The sequence below is a fragment of the Apium graveolens genome, unplaced genomic scaffold (genome assembly GCF_009905375.1).
Source record: "Apium graveolens cultivar Ventura unplaced genomic scaffold, ASM990537v1 ctg7354, whole genome shotgun sequence".
In the NCBI taxonomy this organism is placed as follows: Eukaryota; Viridiplantae; Streptophyta; class Magnoliopsida; order Apiales; family Apiaceae; genus Apium; species Apium graveolens.
In genome coordinates, this window is record NW_027420255.1 from 49,054 (window position 1) to 68,911 (window position 19,858).

A 19,858-nucleotide genomic window follows, 5' to 3' on the forward strand; every position below is an offset into this window, starting at 1 on the left:
TCTTTCTCACAAGTGTATCACTCTTCTCTCATAGCTCCATAATCCAGCTGTACCTGCAAGGAAAATCACCTTAGCCATCCTTAAAGGAGGTCACAGGTGGTGCAATGGGAGTTCACAAATCCCCATCCTTGTTAAACTCGTCAGATAAATCTGAGTCATAATCTACAAGTTGCTAGTTTCCCTTTTAGGGTTCCAGATTTGAATTCTGGGAAGGTAAACAATGATCCAAAGAATTTAGCATAAAGATCACAGTTCCCTTCTAATGCCTGTGAAGACATTTCCTTGTGACTCATCAGGTAATATCTGAATCATTGTCAACAAGTTGCCGATCTGCACCTATGTCAGATCCACTATCCGCAGATGCATCCAGGGGATTTAAGCCTGGGGAGGTAGACACTGACCACTGACATATGGCTTTTGGATCAGTATCCTCTCCTAACACCTGTAAAGGCAATTGGTCCACTAACGAACCTTGAACAATCGAATCTGACCTTAAAATGGTCGAAACTCTTGTTTCCGTCAACTCATCCTTTGTGTGTGTAACCTCTCCTTGTGCATCAAGAATTGTTTATTTTTGAAGTGGTGACACTACATCGGATACCTTGGCCGATAGGCAAAATTCAATAGACTCACCCTGTTGAGAGAATGAATCTAGTAACTGTTTTTGTGTCTTTTCAGCCATTACATCTTTTTGAGAAGATGTATGGGGGCTAGCAGTTGTCTCGGTTTAAATACTACTCATCTATGTATGAGACAGAGCCACTGGGTTGACTACAGAACCTTCCTTATGTGGTGCACTAGGCACTATCTCCCTCACGCTCATTCATACTATATTTAGTGGTAAGAGAGTGTTGGTTGGTTCTGTTTTTTTGTGTTTGTCTTTACAGTCTGGGATAGACGTTGTGGGTTTTCAACCTCATGACTGTCAATGAAAGAAAGTCATTGGAGACTGAACCTGTATCATAGAACATATGGTAATAGAGAGAAAATGATTTACAATAGTGATTTCAAAAGATTTTACATCAAATAAGAAATCACTAATGTAGAAAGAAGTTTAATTTTTGTTTTTCAAGATGAATGAGTTTTTGATAAAACATAGATCACTTAGGGTAAAGTCTAAGTAATTCTCATTCATGTCAAAAGCTTACAAATATCTGCAACATAATGTTAACAAGATATCATTGACCGATACTTGTCAAGTACTTTAGATACTAATTGTTATGTTGCATAACTATGACGACTCTACTAGTTCATATAAATTTACAATTTCTGTTAGAGTGCCATACCATGTCCTTGACGATTGCTTGAGCAGTATACTAGTTCATACCAACCTGAAGTGAGATTGTGAAGAAGAAATTGCATAGTCCAATAGATCTGCAGCTGCAAAGTCCATGAACTGTGGTGCATTGACTTCCTCTTTTGACTTACCAATCAGGAGTACACTTGTACACATCTTACTAGAGTACAATTCCAAGTGTAATGTGCAGCAGGTGTCTGATATGTCATAATATTCTCAAGTCTCGTCACTGGTGCTATATGTTAGATGATGCTTCCTGATAATAACCTAGCACAATATACAAAATTATAATGATAACATTCCCAGCTTGCAAACAGCCATATCCCTCGGATAAACCTTTGCTGTTATCTCCAAAGGTAACTAGGGGGCCAGCTTTCTCAATCCACATTTGATAGCAGGGCTCTATCTCCGGTCATATGTCTTGATGATCCACTGTCAAGAATCCACACTACCGGTTACACCTGTTTAATGCCCTGCACTACAAATGGATTAGACCTTCTTCGGAACCCAAACTTGGTTGGGCCCGGCATACTTGTAGAACTGTCCTTTGTCAGGCAAAACAACATTTTTAATTTTAACGATCTCAACATCCTCAATGACTGAACATTTGACCTTGTAAATAGCCTTAACAAATTTCTGTTTAAGCTTAGGCACAAATGTCTCCTTTCTAGCCTTAGAAGGACTAGCAGTCTTAGACCTATCATGCTTCTTGTTATTCACATGCTGACGAGGAGTAGTCTTATCATTAGACACATGCTTACCATTAAAATAAGCATACATCATATTAAAAGCACAAGACATACAATTAGCAACACCACATGCTTTATGAGAGTGATTAACAGCAGGCAATTTATGCATGGTAGACATGGCATTATTGTTATCCAACTCATGTGTGTCTGAGTTAGTCTCAGTTGCTTTCACAACTTTGACTGGAACTTTCGACTCACTTGACTTGGAAACAATCTTCTCATTAGCATGATCCTCAGCACGTATTTCTTCTTGAATAATAGAAGAGGTCGCATCAAATGGTTCAGCAATTGATGCTTTATAGAGGGGTTCATCAACACCCTTAAGCACATGTGGTACTTCCCTCCCTTTAGCACATACATGAGGAGGGGAGTTTATGCCTAATTCTCCAATAGCAGCATTGTAATCATAACCTATTCCAGATGTTTGATTAACAGCTTGCTTACTGTAGAACTCTTTAGCCTTCGAACAAGAATTGAAGTAGGCTCTAACCTTAGTCTCAAGACCGGTGATCTTGTCTTTGAGAATAGTTTCGAGTTTTCTATAACAGTCAACTCTATTCTCTAGAAAAGATACCTGTTCTTTTAATTTGTCTTGATTAATGTGCACAAGTCTTAATTCATTGACCTCTTTCTCAAGGTCTGTGATCTGTAAACTTAACAGTTCATTATCACGACGTGCACAATCTAAGTTACCTCTTAGATGATAAACCATTTCAGCATCAGAAAGTTTTACCTCTATTCTTGACGATGAAGCTTTTCCATCAATAGCCATAAGAGCAAGATTTCCTTCATCTTCATCTTCACTGTCAGTATCATCCCAGCTTCTTCCCTTTGCCAGATAAGCCCTTTCAGAGTTCTTTCTTACTTGCTTTGGCTTCCTACATTCTGTGGCAAAGTGTCCCAACTCATTGCAGTTATAGCATCTAATGGTGCTCCGATCAACCATCCCTGTTTTGTATCCACCACTGCTGGTGTTAGAGGATGAAGATCCACCTTTCTGGAATTTGTTGTAGTTGGACTTGTACTTAAGCTTGGGATTCCTCCTGAATCTGACATGGGAGAATCTCTTGACAATTTGGGCCATTGATTCATCTTCCAATTGCTCCAGCTCTTCCAAGGAATAAAAATCATCACTTGATTGATTTGTAGTAGGAGGATCATATTCTGCTACTAACTCATTTTCCTCACCCTTGGAAAACTGTACCATTCTTTCTAACTGTTGAGATTGTTGTTGTTGTTGACCTTCAGCTACAAGTGCAGTAGATGTGCTGACCATTCTATCCTTCCCGTAGACTTCCTTCTGTTGAATCTGCTCCAACTCATAGGTTTTTAACACTCCATAGAGCCTGTCCAAAGAAATCTCACTCAGATCTCTAGCTTCTCTAATGGCAGTGATTCTATGTTCAAGATGAGCTGGCAGTGTTAAAAGGAACTTTTTGTTGACCTCCCTGATTGAATAATACTTTCCATTGATGTTCAGGTTGTTGATCAACGCATTGTACCTCTCAAACACTTCAGTAATTCCTTCTCCTGGATTTGATTTGAAATGTTCATATTCAGAGGTTAGGATTTCCAACTTGTTCTCCCTAACTTCCTCTGTGCCTTCATTAATCACCTCAATAGTTTCCCACATGTGTTTGGAATTTTTACAGTTCATCACATGTCTGTTCATCAAGGGATCAAGGGAATCAATTAATATTAATTGAAGGCTGGCATCCAAGGAGGCTTCTTCCTTCTCAGCAGGAGTAAAATCTTCAGGCTCTTTTGGATAGGTTCTAGCTTCAGTAGTCACCACACCATCTATTATTACCTCCGGTTCAATAACCATCGGAGTTTTTATACCCTTCTTTAACAAGTTTGAATATTTGGGATTTGCAACTTGTAAAAATAATAGCATCTTCTTCTTCCACATGATATAATTCTCTTTATCAAATTGTGGAATTTTAACGGTTCCAACTTTATGTGAAGTCATTATGAATTTTTGAATAATTAAAAATTCAAGGAGTTGAAAAATCACAAAAGTCTAGGATCTTGATTTGTTCGTTAATCAGAAGGCTCTGATACCAATTGTTAGGTCCCAATGTGTTTGTAGAAGGGGGGTTGAATACAAACGTTACCAAATAATCGAATAAAATGCGGAATAAAAAATGTGAAACAAAATTCAAGTTAAATAAAAATATTATTAAACTTGAAAGGTGTTACAACAACTGTATCGATTACAAGGTATTAATCTCAAATCAATTATCACAAATCTAGAATAAATTCGACATGAACTTTTTCTATTTTTGCAATAATTAGAATCAAATGCTAAACGCGATTTGAGATTAAGTTCTAGGGATTTTGATCCGCTAGATTGTTACACAAGAACAAGATAAATAATTCTAGTGGTTTGGATTTAACATTAACAAACTAGAAATTGATCTTGAATTTCTGCAGAGAAGATGATTTTATATTTCAAGGCGGCTGCTCTTTTGTTCTTGACTTGTGTGTTGGATGATAATGATATGCTGCTTCTCTGCTTCTATTTAAATCAACAAAACCAATAGAATTGACTTGGCATGACAATCCTATAGCTGGCAAGACTTTCGGTAGGACAATTGAATGAACTAGCAAGACAATCTGAATGAACTAGCATGACAATCAGAATGAACTAGCATGACAATCAGAATGAACTAGCAAGACAATCATCCTCCTAGAGTAACTTTCGGTATGACAATGGAAAATGGCCTAGCATGACAATCGGTATGACAATCCTGATTGTCATGCTAGTTCATTTTCAATTGTCTTGCTGATTTAATGCTTGAATTTAATCCAATTAAGCTTCTAATTATTCCTAAAATTCCTAGAATTAATTCAGAATTAATTAATCAATTAATTCAATTAATAAATAAATTATTCTTCGCAGATATAATTTATTTTCTTAATTAAATTAGATGACTTAATTAATTAATAGAGAATTAATTCTAGTCTTGAGCAGCAACCATTCTTCTGCAAATCTTCTGAAAATCACTGAAAATTATGAATCAATTCCACCACTTCAACGTTGACACTCAATGTACTGTCTGGTTCATGAGTGACTAACTTCCGTGACGTTTCTTCATGTCTTGACTTTGACGCTTTGATTTTCTTCAGATTAAATCCTTGTAATTAATTGATACTCTGACGAGATCTCTGTCACTTGATTAAATCCACGATCTTGACTTATATCACTGAGGCATGATCAATTTCTTGAACTTCTTCCAGTGAATTACTTCCTCAAGTCTGTAGATGAACCTTGTCTCTGAATCCTTTGACAGATATTACTTTGCGAGATCTCTCTGATGGTAGATCCACTATTTACTTATTACATTCTTATTTGAGTTGAGTTGAATCCTCGAATATACAAATAGGCTATGACATATGACTTACAATCTCCCCCTATTTGTTTGTTAGACAATAACACACAAATACCTAGAGGATAACTCAACTAACAAATAAGAAAAAGATATAAATATACATGCAAAGTAAATAGTAGAAAAGTTCTGGACTAGATTTAACATTTTCCAGATTCCAAGTAGATGTTCCTCTAGATTGAACATATCTTCAAGTAGTTCCATCTTCATTTGTACAACCACATTTCCTGTTGAGAAGCACATATCTCTCTTGCTTCTCCCCCTATGAGAATCAACTGATTAAAGAAGATCACCTTCGTTTTACCACCTCTCCCGTACAATAGGATCCGCAGATAAAAACCAATGGTACTCCCCTAACAGCTTCTTCCCTTACTAGGAAATCACCTTGTGTTTACCACCTCTCCCGTACAATAGGATCCGTAGTTAGAAACAACAATGGTGTGGTGTAGTGTACATTTTTAGGATCTTTTTCTTCCTCCCTGCTATTTCTCCCCCTTAGTTGAGGAATCCTCCAAACTATTACTTAAGCTTCTATCTCCCCCTTAAAGAAGGAATGTATGCCGTCGTCTAAAGGAGTTCTCATATTTCACTTGGTTGGAAAAGAAATAACAAGTAGTTTTTTTCTATTCCTCACTGTGAGTGTGTGATTCTGTTTAGTGTACCTCACATGTGTTTCACTCTTCTCTCCACTCGTGTTTACACTCTTTCTCACAAGTGTATCACTCTTCTCTCATAGCTCCATAATCCAGCTGTACCTGCAAGGAAAATCACCTTAGCCATCCTTAAAGGAGGTCACAGGTGGTGCAATGGGAGTTCACAAATCCCCATCCTTGTTAAACTCGTCAGATAAATCTGAGTCATAATCTACAAGTTGCTAGTTTCCCTTTTAGGGTTCCAGATTTGAATTCTGGGAAGGTAAACAATGATCCAAAGAATTTAGCATAAAGATCACAGTTCCCTTCTAATGCCTGTGAAGACATTTCCTTGTGACTCATCAGGTAATATCTGAATCATTGTCAACAAGTTGCCGATCTGCACCTATGTCAGATCCACTATCCGCAGATGCATCCAGGGGATTTAAGCCTGGGGAGGTAGACACTGACCACTGACATATGGCTTTTGGATCAGTATCCTCTCCTAACACCTGTAAAGGCAATTGGTCCACTAACGAACCTTGAACAATCGAATCTGACCTTAAAATGGTCGAAACTCTTGTTTCCGTCAACTCATCCTTTGTGTGTGTAACCTCTCCTTGTGCATCAAGAATTGTTTATTTTTGAAGTGGTGACACTACATCGGATACCTTGGCCGATAGGCAAAATTCAATAGACTCACCCTGTTGAGAGAATGAATCTAGTAACTGTTTTTGTGTCTTTTCAGCCATTACATCTTTTTGAGAAGATGTATGGGGGCTAGCAGTTGTCTCGGTTTAAATACTACTCATCTATGTATGAGACAGAGCCACTGGGTTGACTACAGAACCTTCCTTATGTGGTGCACTAGGCACTATCTCCCTCACGCTCATTCATACTATATTTAGTGGTAAGAGAGTGTTGGTTGGTTCTGTTTTTTTGTGTTTGTCTTTACAGTCTGGGATAGACGTTGTGGGTTTTCAACCTCATGACTGTCAATGAAAGAAAGTCATTGGAGACTGAACCTGTATCATAGAACATATGGTAATAGAGAGAAAATGATTTACAATAGTGATTTCAAAAGATTTTACATCAAATAAGAAATCACTAATGTAGAAAGAAGTTTAATTTTTGTTTTTCAAGATGAATGAGTTTTTGATAAAACATAGATCACTTAGGGTAAAGTCTAAGTAATTCTCATTCATGTCAAAAGCTTACAAATATCTGCAACATAATGTTAACAAGATATCATTGACCGATACTTGTCAAGTACTTTAGATACTAATTGTTATGTTGCATAACTATGACGACTCTACTAGTTCATATAAAATTACAATTTCTGTTAGAGTGCCATACCATGTCCTTGACGATTGCTTGAGCAGTATACTAGTTCATACCAACCTGAAGTGAGATTGTGAAGAAGAAATTGCATAGTCCAATAGATCTGCAGCTGCAAAGTCCATGAACTGTGGTGCATTGACTTCCTCTTTTGACTTACCAATCAGGAGTACACTTGTACACATCTTACTAGAGTACAATTCCAAGTGTAATGTGCAGCAGGTGTCTGATATGTCATAATATTCTCAAGTCTCGTCACTGGTGCTATATGTTAGATGATGCTTCCTGATAATAACCTAGCACAATATACAAAATTATAATGATAACATTCCCAGCTTGCAAACAGCCATATCCCTCGGATAAACCTTTGCTGTTATCTCCAAAGGTAACTAGGGGGCCAGCTTTCTCAATCCACATTTGATAGCAGGGCTCTATCTCCGGTCATATGTCTTGATGATCCACTGTCAAGAATCCACACTACCGGTTACACCTGTTTAATGCCCTGCACTACAAATGGATTAGACCTTCTTCGGAACCCAAACTTGGTTGGGCCCGGCATACTTGTAGAACTGTCCTTTGTCAGGCAAAACAACATTTTTAATTTTAACGATCTCAACATCCTCAATGACTGAACATTTGACCTTGTAAATAGCCTTAACAAATTTCTGTTTAAGCTTAGGCACAAATGTCTCCTTTCTAGCCTTAGAAGGACTAGCAGTCTTAGACCTATCATGCTTCTTGTTATTCACATGCTGACGAGGAGTAGTCTTATCATTAGACACATGCTTACCATTAAAATAAGCATACATCATATTAAAAGCACAAGACATACAATTAGCAACACCACATGCTTTATGAGAGTGATTAACAGCAGGCAATTTATGCATGGTAGACATGGCATTATTGTTATCCAACTCATGTGTGTCTGAGTTAGTCTCAGTTGCTTTCACAACTTTGACTGGAACTTTCGACTCACTTGACTTGGAAACAATCTTCTCATTAGCATGATCCTCAGCACGTATTTCTTCTTGAATAATAGAAGAGGTCGCATCAAATGGTTCAGCAATTGATGCTTTATAGAGGGGTTCATCAACACCCTTAAGCACATGTGGTACTTCCCTCCCTTTAGCACATACATGAGGAGGGGAGTTTATGCCTAATTCTCCAATAGCAGCATTGTAATCATAACCTATTCCAGATGTTTGATTAACAGCTTGCTTACTGTAGAACTCTTTAGCCTTCGAACAAGAATTGAAGTAGGCTCTAACCTTAGTCTCAAGACCGGTGATCTTGTCTTTGAGAATAGTTTCGAGTTTTCTATAACAGTCAACTCTATTCTCTAGAAAAGATACCTGTTCTTTTAATTTGTCTTGATTAATGTGCACAAGTCTTAATTCATTGACCTCTTTCTCAAGGTCTGTGATCTGTAAACTTAACAGTTCATTATCACGACGTGCACAATCTAAGTTACCTCTTAGATGATAAACCATTTCAGCATCAGAAAGTTTTACCTCTATTCTTGACGATGAAGCTTTTCCATCAATAGCCATAAGAGCAAGATTTCCTTCATCTTCATCTTCACTGTCAGTATCATCCCAGCTTCTTCCCTTTGCCAGATAAGCCCTTTCAGAGTTCTTTCTTACTTGCTTTGGCTTCCTACATTCTGTGGCAAAGTGTCCCAACTCATTGCAGTTATAGCATCTAATGGTGCTCCGATCAACCATCCCTGTTTTGTATCCACCACTGCTGGTGTTAGAGGATGAAGATCCACCTTTCTGGAATTTGTTGTAGTTGGACTTGTACTTAAGCTTGGGATTCCTCCTGAATCTGACATGGGAGAATCTCTTGACAATTTGGGCCATTGATTCATCTTCCAATTGCTCCAGCTCTTCCAAGGAATAAAAATCATCACTTGATTGATTTGTAGTAGGAGGATCATATTCTGCTACTAACTCATTTTCCTCACCCTTGGAAAACTGTACCATTCTTTCTAACTGTTGAGATTGTTGTTGTTGTTGACCTTCAGCTACAAGTGCAGTAGATGTGCTGACCATTCTATCCTTCCCGTAGACTTCCTTCTGTTGAATCTGCTCCAACTCATAGGTTTTTAACACTCCATAGAGCCTGTCCAAAGAAATCTCACTCAGATCTCTAGCTTCTCTAATGGCAGTGATTCTATGTTCAAGATGAGCTGGCAGTGTTAAAAGGAACTTTTTGTTGACCTCCCTGATTGAATAATACTTTCCATTGATGTTCAGGTTGTTGATCAACGCATTGTACCTCTCAAACACTTCAGTAATTCCTTCTCCTGGATTTGATTTGAAATGTTCATATTCAGAGGTTAGGATTTCCAACTTGTTCTCCCTAACTTCCTCTGTGCCTTCATTAATCACCTCAATAGTTTCCCACATGTGTTTGGAATTTTTACAGTTCATCACATGTCTGTTCATCAAGGGATCAAGGGAATCAATTAATATTAATTGAAGGCTGGCATCCAAGGAGGCTTCTTCCTTCTCAGCAGGAGTAAAATCTTCAGGCTCTTTTGGATAGGTTCTAGCTTCAGTAGTCACCACACCATCTATTATTACCTCCGGTTCAATAACCATCGGAGTTTTTATACCCTTCTTTAACAAGTTTGAATATTTGGGATTTGCAACTTGTAAAAATAATAGCATCTTCTTCTTCCACATGATATAATTCTCTTTATCAAATTGTGGAATTTTAACGGTTCCAACTTTATGTGAAGTCATTATGAATTTTTGAATAATTAAAAATTCAAGGAGTTGAAAAATCACAAAAGTCTAGGATCTTGATTTGTTCGTTAATCAGAAGGCTCTGATACCAATTGTTAGGTCCCAATGTGTTTGTAGAAGGGGGGTTGAATACAAACGTTACCAAATAATCGAATAAAATGCGGAATAAAAAATCTGAAACAAAATTCAAGTTAAATAAAAATATTATTAAACTTGAAAGGTGTTACAACAACTGTATCGATTACAAGGTATTAATCTCAAATCAATTATCACAAATCTAGAATAAATTCGACATGAACTTTTTCTATTTTTGCAATAATTAGAATCAAATGCTAAACGCGATTTGAGATTAAGTTCTAGGGATTTTGATCCGCTAGATTGTTACACAAGAACAAGATAAATAATTCTAGTGGTTTGGATTTAACATTAACAAACTAGAAATTGATCTTGAATTTCTGCAGAGAAGATGATTTTATATTTCAAGGCGGCTGCTCTTTTGTTCTTGACTTGTGTGTTGGATGATAATGATATGCTGCTTCTCTGCTTCTATTTAAATCAACAAAACCAATAGAATTGACTTGGCATGACAATCCTATAGCTGGCAAGACTTTCGGTAGGACAATTGAATGAACTAGCAAGACAATCTGAATGAACTAGCATGACAATCAGAATGAACTAGCATGACAATCAGAATGAACTAGCAAGACAATCATCCTCCTAGAGTAACTTTCGGTATGACAATGGAAAATGGCCTAGCATGACAATCGGTATGACAATCCTGATTGTCATGCTAGTTCATTTTCAATTGTCTTGCTGATTTAATGCTTGAATTTAATCCAATTAAGCTTCTAATTATTCCTAAAATTCCTAGAATTAATTCAGAATTAATTAATCAATTAATTCAATTAATAAATAAATTATTCTTCGCAGATATAATTTATTTTCTTAATTAAATTAGATGACTTAATTAATTAATAGAGAATTAATTCTAGTCTTGAGCAGCAACCATTCTTCTGCAAATCTTCTGAAAATCACTGAAAATTATGAATCAATTCCACCACTTCAACGTTGACACTCAATGTACTGTCTGGTTCATGAGTGACTAACTTCCGTGACGTTTCTTCATGTCTTGACTTTGACGCTTTGATTTTCTTCAGATTAAATCCTTGTAATTAATTGATACTCTGACGAGATCTCTGTCACTTGATTAAATCCACGATCTTGACTTATATCACTGAGGCATGATCAATTTCTTGAACTTCTTCCAGTGAATTACTTCCTCAAGTCTGTAGATGAACCTTGTCTCTGAATCCTTTGACAGATATTACTTTGCGAGATCTCTCTGATGGTAGATCCACTATTTACTTATTACATTCTTATTTGAGTTGAGTTGAATCCTCGAATATACAAATAGGCTATGACATATGACTTACAAGAATGGCTTGGAATCACCCTTAAAGTCCTTATCGAAGCTTAATCTAAATAAAACTTCAAGAACACAAATTTTAGTTCTTGAAAAACACTATTCACCATCTTCTTCCATGATTTATAGAAAAAGATTGGCTTGGAATTAGAAGCTTAAACTTATAGGAAGTATGTAACTATCCATGGGGAAGCTTAGATAAATACCTTGCTAAATAGTAAGTGGTGGAGCTTGGATCTTCATTTTTTAAGAAAAGAAGCCGAGAGCTTCATGAAGAAATGGAGGAGTTTTTGTGTTTTGTTTGGTGAAAAATGAAATGTTTGCTTGGTTGGTTGAATTTTGAGTTGTTTTAGGTTAATTACTTAATTAACCTTAATTTTGTGTGGTTATAATTCAACCACACTTCCTTCCCTTCTATGTCATGCTTATGTCATCATGTGGTGTCATCATTCCCTCTTTGTCCTCCTCCCATTGGTTGGATGACATCATCCCCTCTAATCTCTTTGATTAACTTCCTAATTGTTTGCCTAATGACCGCTGATCTGTTATACGGTTCGCTTAACTTTCGTTTTCGTTTATCGTTTGAGGGATCATACCCGGGATCTTATTACTTAGGTTCCCTTAACCTTTCTCAATATATTATATTCCTTTTATGATCCTCTCTTATAATCTTTTAATTTAAATCCTTCTTATCTTGTTACCTTATACTCAATTCTTTTCGTATCTAGTGGATTTTCGGGAAAAGTCAAAGTATTCGGAATTGGATTCTGACGATCTTTACATACACTTATATACCATATAGAGTACTAATAAAATCTCAGAATATCCATAACAGAATCCCTACATAGTGGGGCACGAAAAGTTTTCTCATTCAGCAAAAACACTATTCATAAGGGTTTCAAAAATTTCCAAAAATTGGGGTTATTTCAATTCTCTCCCATGTTTGGTGGACGGTTACTATTGCGCCCAATTTTCGCCGCCCAGTCAGCATCATGCTTATCTCTCAGCCATTTGCTTCTACCTTGAATCGACGACCTACGTGGTGGTGCTCTCAGCCAAGTCCCCCATTCTTTAGCACTAACTTCACATCTTCTATCAAGGTTTTGCCTACAGAAACGCTCCGTATGTGACAAGAGACCACATATAAAACAAAAATCCCCAAGGCGTTCGTACATACATGTCACTGTGAAGTCTGTACCATTCTTCCTGATGATTTTCTTCCTCCTTTTAAGAGGTTTACGCACATCAAGCTTAATCCTAATTCTCATATACTCCATCCAGATACTAGCATTATTTTTTGCATCCTAGCTTACAAATTCTCTAAAGAAATCTCCAAGTTTCTTACCCACACTTTCCGACATAAACCTTGTGGGAAGATTATGTATTTGAATCCATATCTCCACAAACCATTTGGGGACTTTCAGTGGATCTTCTCCAGAAGGAATTTGACTAGGAATTAACATGGCATTGTCGAAAGACCATGACCCCCATTGCAAACTCATAACAAATCTTCACTATCGTAAAATTAAAAAGGAATATACTAGGCCTTGATGTTAACTCCCATCGTAGGTTTCCAAACGTCCGCCATTTTTGACACCATGGCCCTGGTGTTGATATTCTTCTCTGTTAGGAACCTACCAACAAGACAGAGTTCGTATTTGTTCACTTGTTCCTCCACATCATCATCAAACATAAATTCTTGATTTTCCTCTTCCTCTATGTTCAACCCCGCCATCTATTCATCTATGTTTTGGTATCTCGCCATCAGTAAAGCTCTCACAACCTTAGATTCTAGGTCGAAGAGAAAAACACAACTCTCACAGAGCGGAGAGAAAATTTCTATAAACCTGTAAAACAATTTGTAGTTAAAATGATAGAATTAATCCTCCTCAGTAAATATTCTTTGTTCATTTCCACAAAGTCCTACGGGCCAATATTCTTTGTTGCCGTGTTGATTAGATTTCTATAAGGAGGAACATTCTTTTTCCTTTAAACCTTTTTCTATTTAAGCAGCCAAGCTATACATAGTGTACACACCCCACATTTCTTAATATGTTGTTAATACTAAAATATGTATTTATTTTTTAATAAAAATAAAATATGTTTTAATTTAATTGAGGAATTGAATTCCATATATATAATAAAAATGGTAACTACATTACTACCATTCAACTTCACTAGTTAGTTGTGAAAAAACATTAACCATTAGAAAATATTTAGAGAGTTGAGTAGAGAACGTAACATAGATAGAAAATAGAACAAAATTATTATTTTATACTATCATTGACTTGACATCAGGTTAAAGTAATATTCTATGGAGAAAACTACCCACTACCCTTTTTCCGAATTACAAATAATTACTCTAATGTGAGCGATCTTGAATTGTTTTGCATGTGATCGGGTGTTCAATTAGTATTATTTTTATGTTAGGCACATTTTAGTCTTGTTTAGTGACAAATATTTATATATTATATGATTTATATATGAGTAAAAAATAATCATAGAACATATTCATAATTATTAAATAAAATATGATATATTGATAAAGTAACTCCTTAATATGTGACATGTTATACAAATTCCCTTAATTTTAATATTATAAAATATTACTACTTTTCGTAATTTTTGAAATATAAATAATTAAGAGTAACATAAAAAAGTATAAAATATTGGATCGATTTATATGTTATTTTGCAATAAACTCTAGTTTAGTATTTTATGAATGGGAAGGATGAGAAAATAAAAGAAATTACTGAACATTTAGAAAACGATACGTTGGCTCCATCTTCAGTGAATCAACCGAATTGTAAATCTATCAGTAGATGTATAATTTTGAGAAATATGATGATTAGTAAATTAAGTTACGCAGGATATGGTGGGGCCCTGACATAAAAAACAAACAAATAATAGTATATATACAACAAAGACACGTATTTACATATTTATCAGTCTTGTTTAAGTAGAGAAGTCAACTATTGTTGGGGCTGCTGTTTCTTCACGTCATTTGCAGTTATTGTGATAAGTTTAGATAAGGTGATAACGGCGACAACGGTGGTATCTCAAATATACCCCCCTTGTCATCACCGCCTTGCCAAACTTCCGTCATTATTGACGGCGTTAATGGACACCCCTCCTCGCTCACTTGCTCTCTCTTGATCTCTCTCTCCTCTTCCACTACTTCAGCTTCCTTTACTCTTTTCCGGCTAATATTCGACACCAGTGTTATAGTCTCCGGCGACTTACCTATCTCATGTGGGAAGTTCAAGATAGCTTTGCTTCCACGTAACCTAAAAGCAGCTGTATCATAGGCTTTTGCAGCATCAACTGCCGTGTCAAACGTACCTAACCAAACCCTAGATCCTTTCTTATTAGGGTCACGAATCTCCGCCGCAAATTTACCCCATGGCCTTTGTCTTACACCTCTATAATACCTCTTATCGCCGGAATCCGCTACTCTCCGGTCACTCAACTTGGCCGCCGGCTGAAACCCTACTTTATTTGCAGGAGGAACAGAGATGTTCAACATAGGTTTACGTTCACTAAAACTACTATTAGTAGCACTAGTAGTAATACTAATAGGTTGGATATTATTATGGAATGTGAAGTGATTTAACATGGTATCTTGATCAGGTGCATCATAACTATCAACAGAAACGTTGTTATTAAAAGTAAGATCAGAAACAAGGGAAGTGTTATCGGAAGAAGTTGTGGTAGATTGATTGGATTTGGAGTTTGGAAAAACATAATTTTCCATGAAAGAAAAGTCATCAAGAAGAAGATGTTGTCTAATAACATCTAAAGCTAAACCCTCATCATCTGCTGCTGCATGATCTGGTGATGACCCCATGCTTTTTTCTTTTTTGGATCTTAAGAGAAAGGGAGAAAAGGGTATCAGAGGAAATAAGAGAATATTGTACTTGTAAGATTATGTGTGGGGAGGGGGCGGGGGTTGAAGTAGAATAGAGGGAGTGAGTGTGAGAGCCAGGAAGGAATACAGACACACAAAGGCGTAAACAAGATACCTGCCTTTCACTTTCATACTGCTGGAAGGTACTGGGAAACGGGGGTGGTTTTCTAAAACGAAAATGTTTGGAGTGAAAAATTTGGATTCAAAATTTTATACAAAATGACTTGCATTAATTTTTAATTGAAATGATCTCGGTATTTACATCAACAACTCCAATTAAAATATCTCATATCAATTACCACGTCATTTTATATAAAAGTTTATACATAATTTTGTACATCTAGCAATACTCTTTCTAAAATTTAAGTGAAATTTGAAAATATTAATTTATCTGTTACAGATGAAATGAAGGAAATGAGGGTTCAATTTGAAATCCCCCACTACTGATATAGTACCTTTCTACTGTTAAAATAGGTATTACAATAGACCTATTGTAACCCTATTATAACCATAAGGGACGTTGCATTTGCGAGCATTACATCAGGCTCCCTATTGTAACACTTTAGCTACCTATTGTAATGACTCTAAAATGATGTTATGTTAGGTTGGAATTATTTTGCAGAAGCAGGACCCACATATGGGACCCACATAGTCTAATAGAACACTAACGTACACTAGTGTGTTTTTATTGTGCAATAGTAGGTTTCATTAATATAAGACTACAATATATAAAAAAATTATACCAAAATAAGTACAATAGTTAATTCTATAAAATTTAAGATACATCAGAGGACAATCCCAGTCACAAATATGCTATATTATACAACAATTCCAATAGCATTATAACCAAACTTATTAACTACAATTTCATAACATTCTCAAAATTGATAATATATTTCTGTTACATTCTGCTTCTTTCCATGCCACCAGATCTGCAAAGAACAGGTTAATTGCAGCCCGCTTCCCAAGATTGGGAAATATTTTTGCAATACGTAGCAACCCAAAGAAAAGAAAAGAGAACGCTGCAAAAAATAAATCTACAGGTAAAAAAACTATAAGAAAATGCATGATTAATGCAAGGAACACTCCTGAGTGACTCTGCATCCCTAAATGATTTTAGAGATTATCTACAACCGGAGGAAGTAAACTACTACTCGTTAGAACCAAGGTCAAAAAGACATCAGGCAAACTAGATTTTGTCATACGATTTCAACAATATTGTCTTTTATATCATGCAGCTACTTGTACCAGGTGATGTTTTAATATAAAAAAAGTAGCAGGTTACGGAGGCATCATTTAGTGTACCAAAATGTAGGCTGAATACACTACACAAATATGTTTAGTAACGTATCTAACCTAATATTTGTCATTTTTCTATTATTTTGTGAAAAATTTAAAGAAATTACAATCCAAGAATCAATCTTAGGTGAAAGGATAATTCTTTCAATGTGTCCAACAAGCACCTTATAAGAGCTGCTAGGGGAAGCCAGTTGAACAATCCGTTTATCTGATGCCATGCCCAAATACCATCTCTCTCACCCTGTTTTCCATATAAAATATAGTAAATATAAATGTTTATAAGTGAAACATTATATCATTCATAAAACAAACATTTACTGACATGAACCTGAATATGATAAGATGGACATTGTAGCGTACCATGCGTTCAATACATTCTATTCGGAAGCCAAAAAGGGCGTTAATATCTGCAGTTCCATGATTTCCACGAATTAAATGTACATTGAGCAGACATTCGACCTGTTAACCACTTTTAATACATTAGAAAAAAGATAGGGGAAAGAGCAGAGCGCTGGAGGAACTTAGAAAGGCTTCGACAAACAAGCAAGCAAAAGAGCAATAGTTTCCAAGCTGTGCTGGCCTCGATCAACATAATCTCCCAAGAACAGATAATTAATATATCTGATACTCAAGAATACAAAATTAGTATCACATAAAGAGACAAATCTAAGGTCCCATGCTTTCACCTTTATCAATAAAGTATGTCAATAAAGGTGCAACATAAAGATTATTTTTCATACTTCAACACTTAGTTACCTGGACTCTTCAATTTTTCCCTTATATCTGTGTCCATCGGACATGACATGGGTGTGGGTATGGGATCTGTTTTGGATCCTTTCGATGGAAACCGAACACTTTGACCTTAAAAAATCTAGTTCAATATGATTTACAAGGCCTCACAACAACTTAATCCTCTTAATTTTAAGGAGGGATGTCTATGGATTATCGTTTTCATGTTATCCTTTTGAATTATGTTATAAATATCAGATAAACAATTATGTAAATGTTTAGTTTACATGTTAGAAGACATGAATTTACAAATGTGATGTATAAAAATTAGGTGAAATTTCAGTTATGTGAAGGTTATATGCTGAATCCCCGCATCCCGTGTCCAATTTTGGATACATATCCACGAATCCTAATATTTTTCTGCACCCGTATTCGACGCCCGTAACCGAGTCCGGGTAACTTAGCTTTAACATGCAAATTAAAGCACATGCCCTGAGATACAAAAAAAATTAGAATAAAGCTTATGAACTTATCTTTCCTAATCTGGACAATCACGTAGAATTTATACAATAAAGTTGCACAATAAAGTATTATAAGCTTACAACAATTTTGTGATCATGTTACTTGCTGGTTTTGCAAAATTTGGTGGATTGTATGTTCGTACATCCGATGTTAAACTAGTTTTATATTATCTCACAGACAGAGTCATTCAAATTATTTCACTAATTTCTCTTTTTTTTTATTTTCTACATTACTTGCACATATAACAGTTGAGAACTAGTTTCCTTGTAAAACCAGATAACACGCAATACATATTTGATAAGCCACAGAAAATGTAAAGTAAAAAATGAGGGGCATTCGGAAGCAATTGTAGTGTATGCAGGGAGAAAGTAACCCAGATTTTATTTTGAAATGACTCCACCAATGAGCAGTATTAAACACAATAAAATCAGCTCCTTTCCAAATCAAGACTATTGTTTTATCTTGTCTCTGCTGCTAAAATTGAACCCGTGAAATCAATAACCCCAAATCAAACCCTAAAATTGAACTCGTGAAATCAACAATCCAAATTATATCTAAAAGAGCAGTGGCAAAATTGAACCCAATGTGAGAAAGTACAACATCGAACAATATAGTACTCAAATATGGACTATATAGAGATAAAAAAACTGCGCGAATTAGTTGATGTATATGGGAATTACAGAATTTCTAATTTACATTATGTAACTATTTACACAATCACAAAAATTAAATCATCGAACCTAAAAATTTGTGTACCTTAAACATCAATTAAACAGGTCTAAACTTAAACAAACATAAAACATAGTTACTCACAAGTCCGTGTATGTTAGATTTTATAAACCGAATGAACATGATAAGAAGAAGTCAATTAAGAGGTTGGTACTGCAACTTAGTGGTCGATTAAGAAGGTGGATCTCACAGATAAGCTCCAATAAAAAGCTAAAGTACCTACAAAATTGAAAAGCAAATTAATTTAAAAAGAAAAATTATTAGAAACCCATAGTTTAGAAGCCAGGACAGAGAGCTTAGAGTTCCAAATGCCAAGTCGAAGAAGAAGAACCAGAGAGAACCAATAACTTTCAAGTATAATACAAAAAGCTAATTGACTGAAATACAAAGATAAAGTTTAGAATACAAAGATTATGGTTTATGAAAACTAAAAAAGAAACGAATGTGTACCTAATTACCATTTAATCAGGGCAAGAGTAAAAGCCCCAATTTATAAACCCTACCTACCTGTAGAAAAAAAAATTAAAGTTAGTAACCCTAATCGTTAGAAGTGTGTAATCAAATACCATTTACTCTTCAATTCAAAGAAAATGTGTGTGCTTTGGAGAGATTGAGAGGGTGCCGAGAGGGGAAGAGAGGAAACAATATGTTGTGTATATTTTTGTCAAAGTCTGGTAATTGAGAGGGGGAAGTATAGTATGTGTTTTTCGTTTAGGGGAAACTACCGCCCCAGAATTTCACCTCGATAAATGTGTCAAGCTTTTTTTTTTGTTTTAATTTGATAAATAAAACTATTAATTATATATATTTATAATATATAAAAAATTTCATATTTTATTAAAATATAATAATATTTGTTTAAAAAATGAATTATAATAAATTCATATATTAATTCACATTATTATATATGATATTTTGTAGTCATGAATAATTCATAATATAATTTTGATAATCTCGTATTTTTGCATAATTTCATACCTATTTATTGCTTGCTTTCATATTTAAATAAATGAATTTGTTGCATTCTCATCATTTTGTAAATATTTGGAAAAAATGAGAAATGTGAAGAAAAAAAGGAGAAAAGGGCA

The 19,858-nt window shown here is 35.4% G+C and overlaps 2 protein-coding genes across 8 annotated transcripts; both read right to left on the minus strand.

Moving 5' to 3' along the window:
* Positions 1-14,403: 14,403 nt before the first annotated feature.
* Positions 14,404-15,554, minus strand: LOC141704050 (ethylene-responsive transcription factor 5-like). Its single transcript, XM_074507397.1, has one exon. It carries the CDS (start codon positions 15,429-15,431, stop codon positions 14,595-14,597), a length of 837 nt encoding a protein of 278 aa, XP_074363498.1. The 5' UTR covers positions 15,432-15,554; the 3' UTR covers positions 14,404-14,594.
* Positions 15,555-16,292: 738 nt separating this feature from the next.
* LOC141704052 (serine/threonine-protein phosphatase BSL2 homolog) lies at positions 16,293-19,482 on the minus strand. 7 transcript variants are annotated; one of them, XM_074507399.1, is made up of 6 exons: positions 19,344-19,442; positions 19,221-19,277; positions 18,855-18,989; positions 17,151-17,249; positions 16,955-17,031; positions 16,293-16,513 (listed from the first exon to the last, which is right to left on the minus strand). In XM_074507399.1, exons 3-6 carry the CDS (start codon positions 18,891-18,893, stop codon positions 16,438-16,440), a joined length of 291 nt encoding a protein of 96 aa, XP_074363500.1. In that variant the 5' UTR covers positions 18,894-18,989; positions 19,221-19,277; positions 19,344-19,442; the 3' UTR covers positions 16,293-16,437. The 7 variants fall into 7 exon arrangements, 3 of the variants coding, with proteins under 3 accessions (XP_074363500.1, XP_074363501.1, XP_074363499.1); XR_012567801.1 differs by having other exon boundaries at positions 17,119-18,011; positions 19,221-19,482; XR_012567800.1 differs by having other exon boundaries at positions 17,151-18,011; positions 19,221-19,479.
* Positions 19,483-19,858: the final 376 nt, after the last annotated feature.

Excerpts from the sequence above, each read along its gene's own strand:
- LOC141704050 (XM_074507397.1), bottom strand. The coding sequence starts at position 15,431 with ATGGGGTCATCACCAGATCATGCAGCAGCAGATGATGAGGGTTTAGCT.
- LOC141704052 (XM_074507400.1), bottom strand. The coding sequence starts at position 18,893 with ATGTTCATTCGGTTTATAAAATCTAACATACACGGACTT. Across the intron at positions 17,032-17,150 it reads TAGAATGTATTGAACGCATG|GGTGAGAGAGATGGTATTTG; the intron begins GTACGCTACAAT and ends TATGGAAAACAG. Across the intron at positions 16,514-16,954 it reads CCCCTAGCAGCTCTTATAAG|CGTTCTCTTTTCTTTTCTTT; the intron begins GTGCTTGTTGGA and ends TATTTTTTGCAG.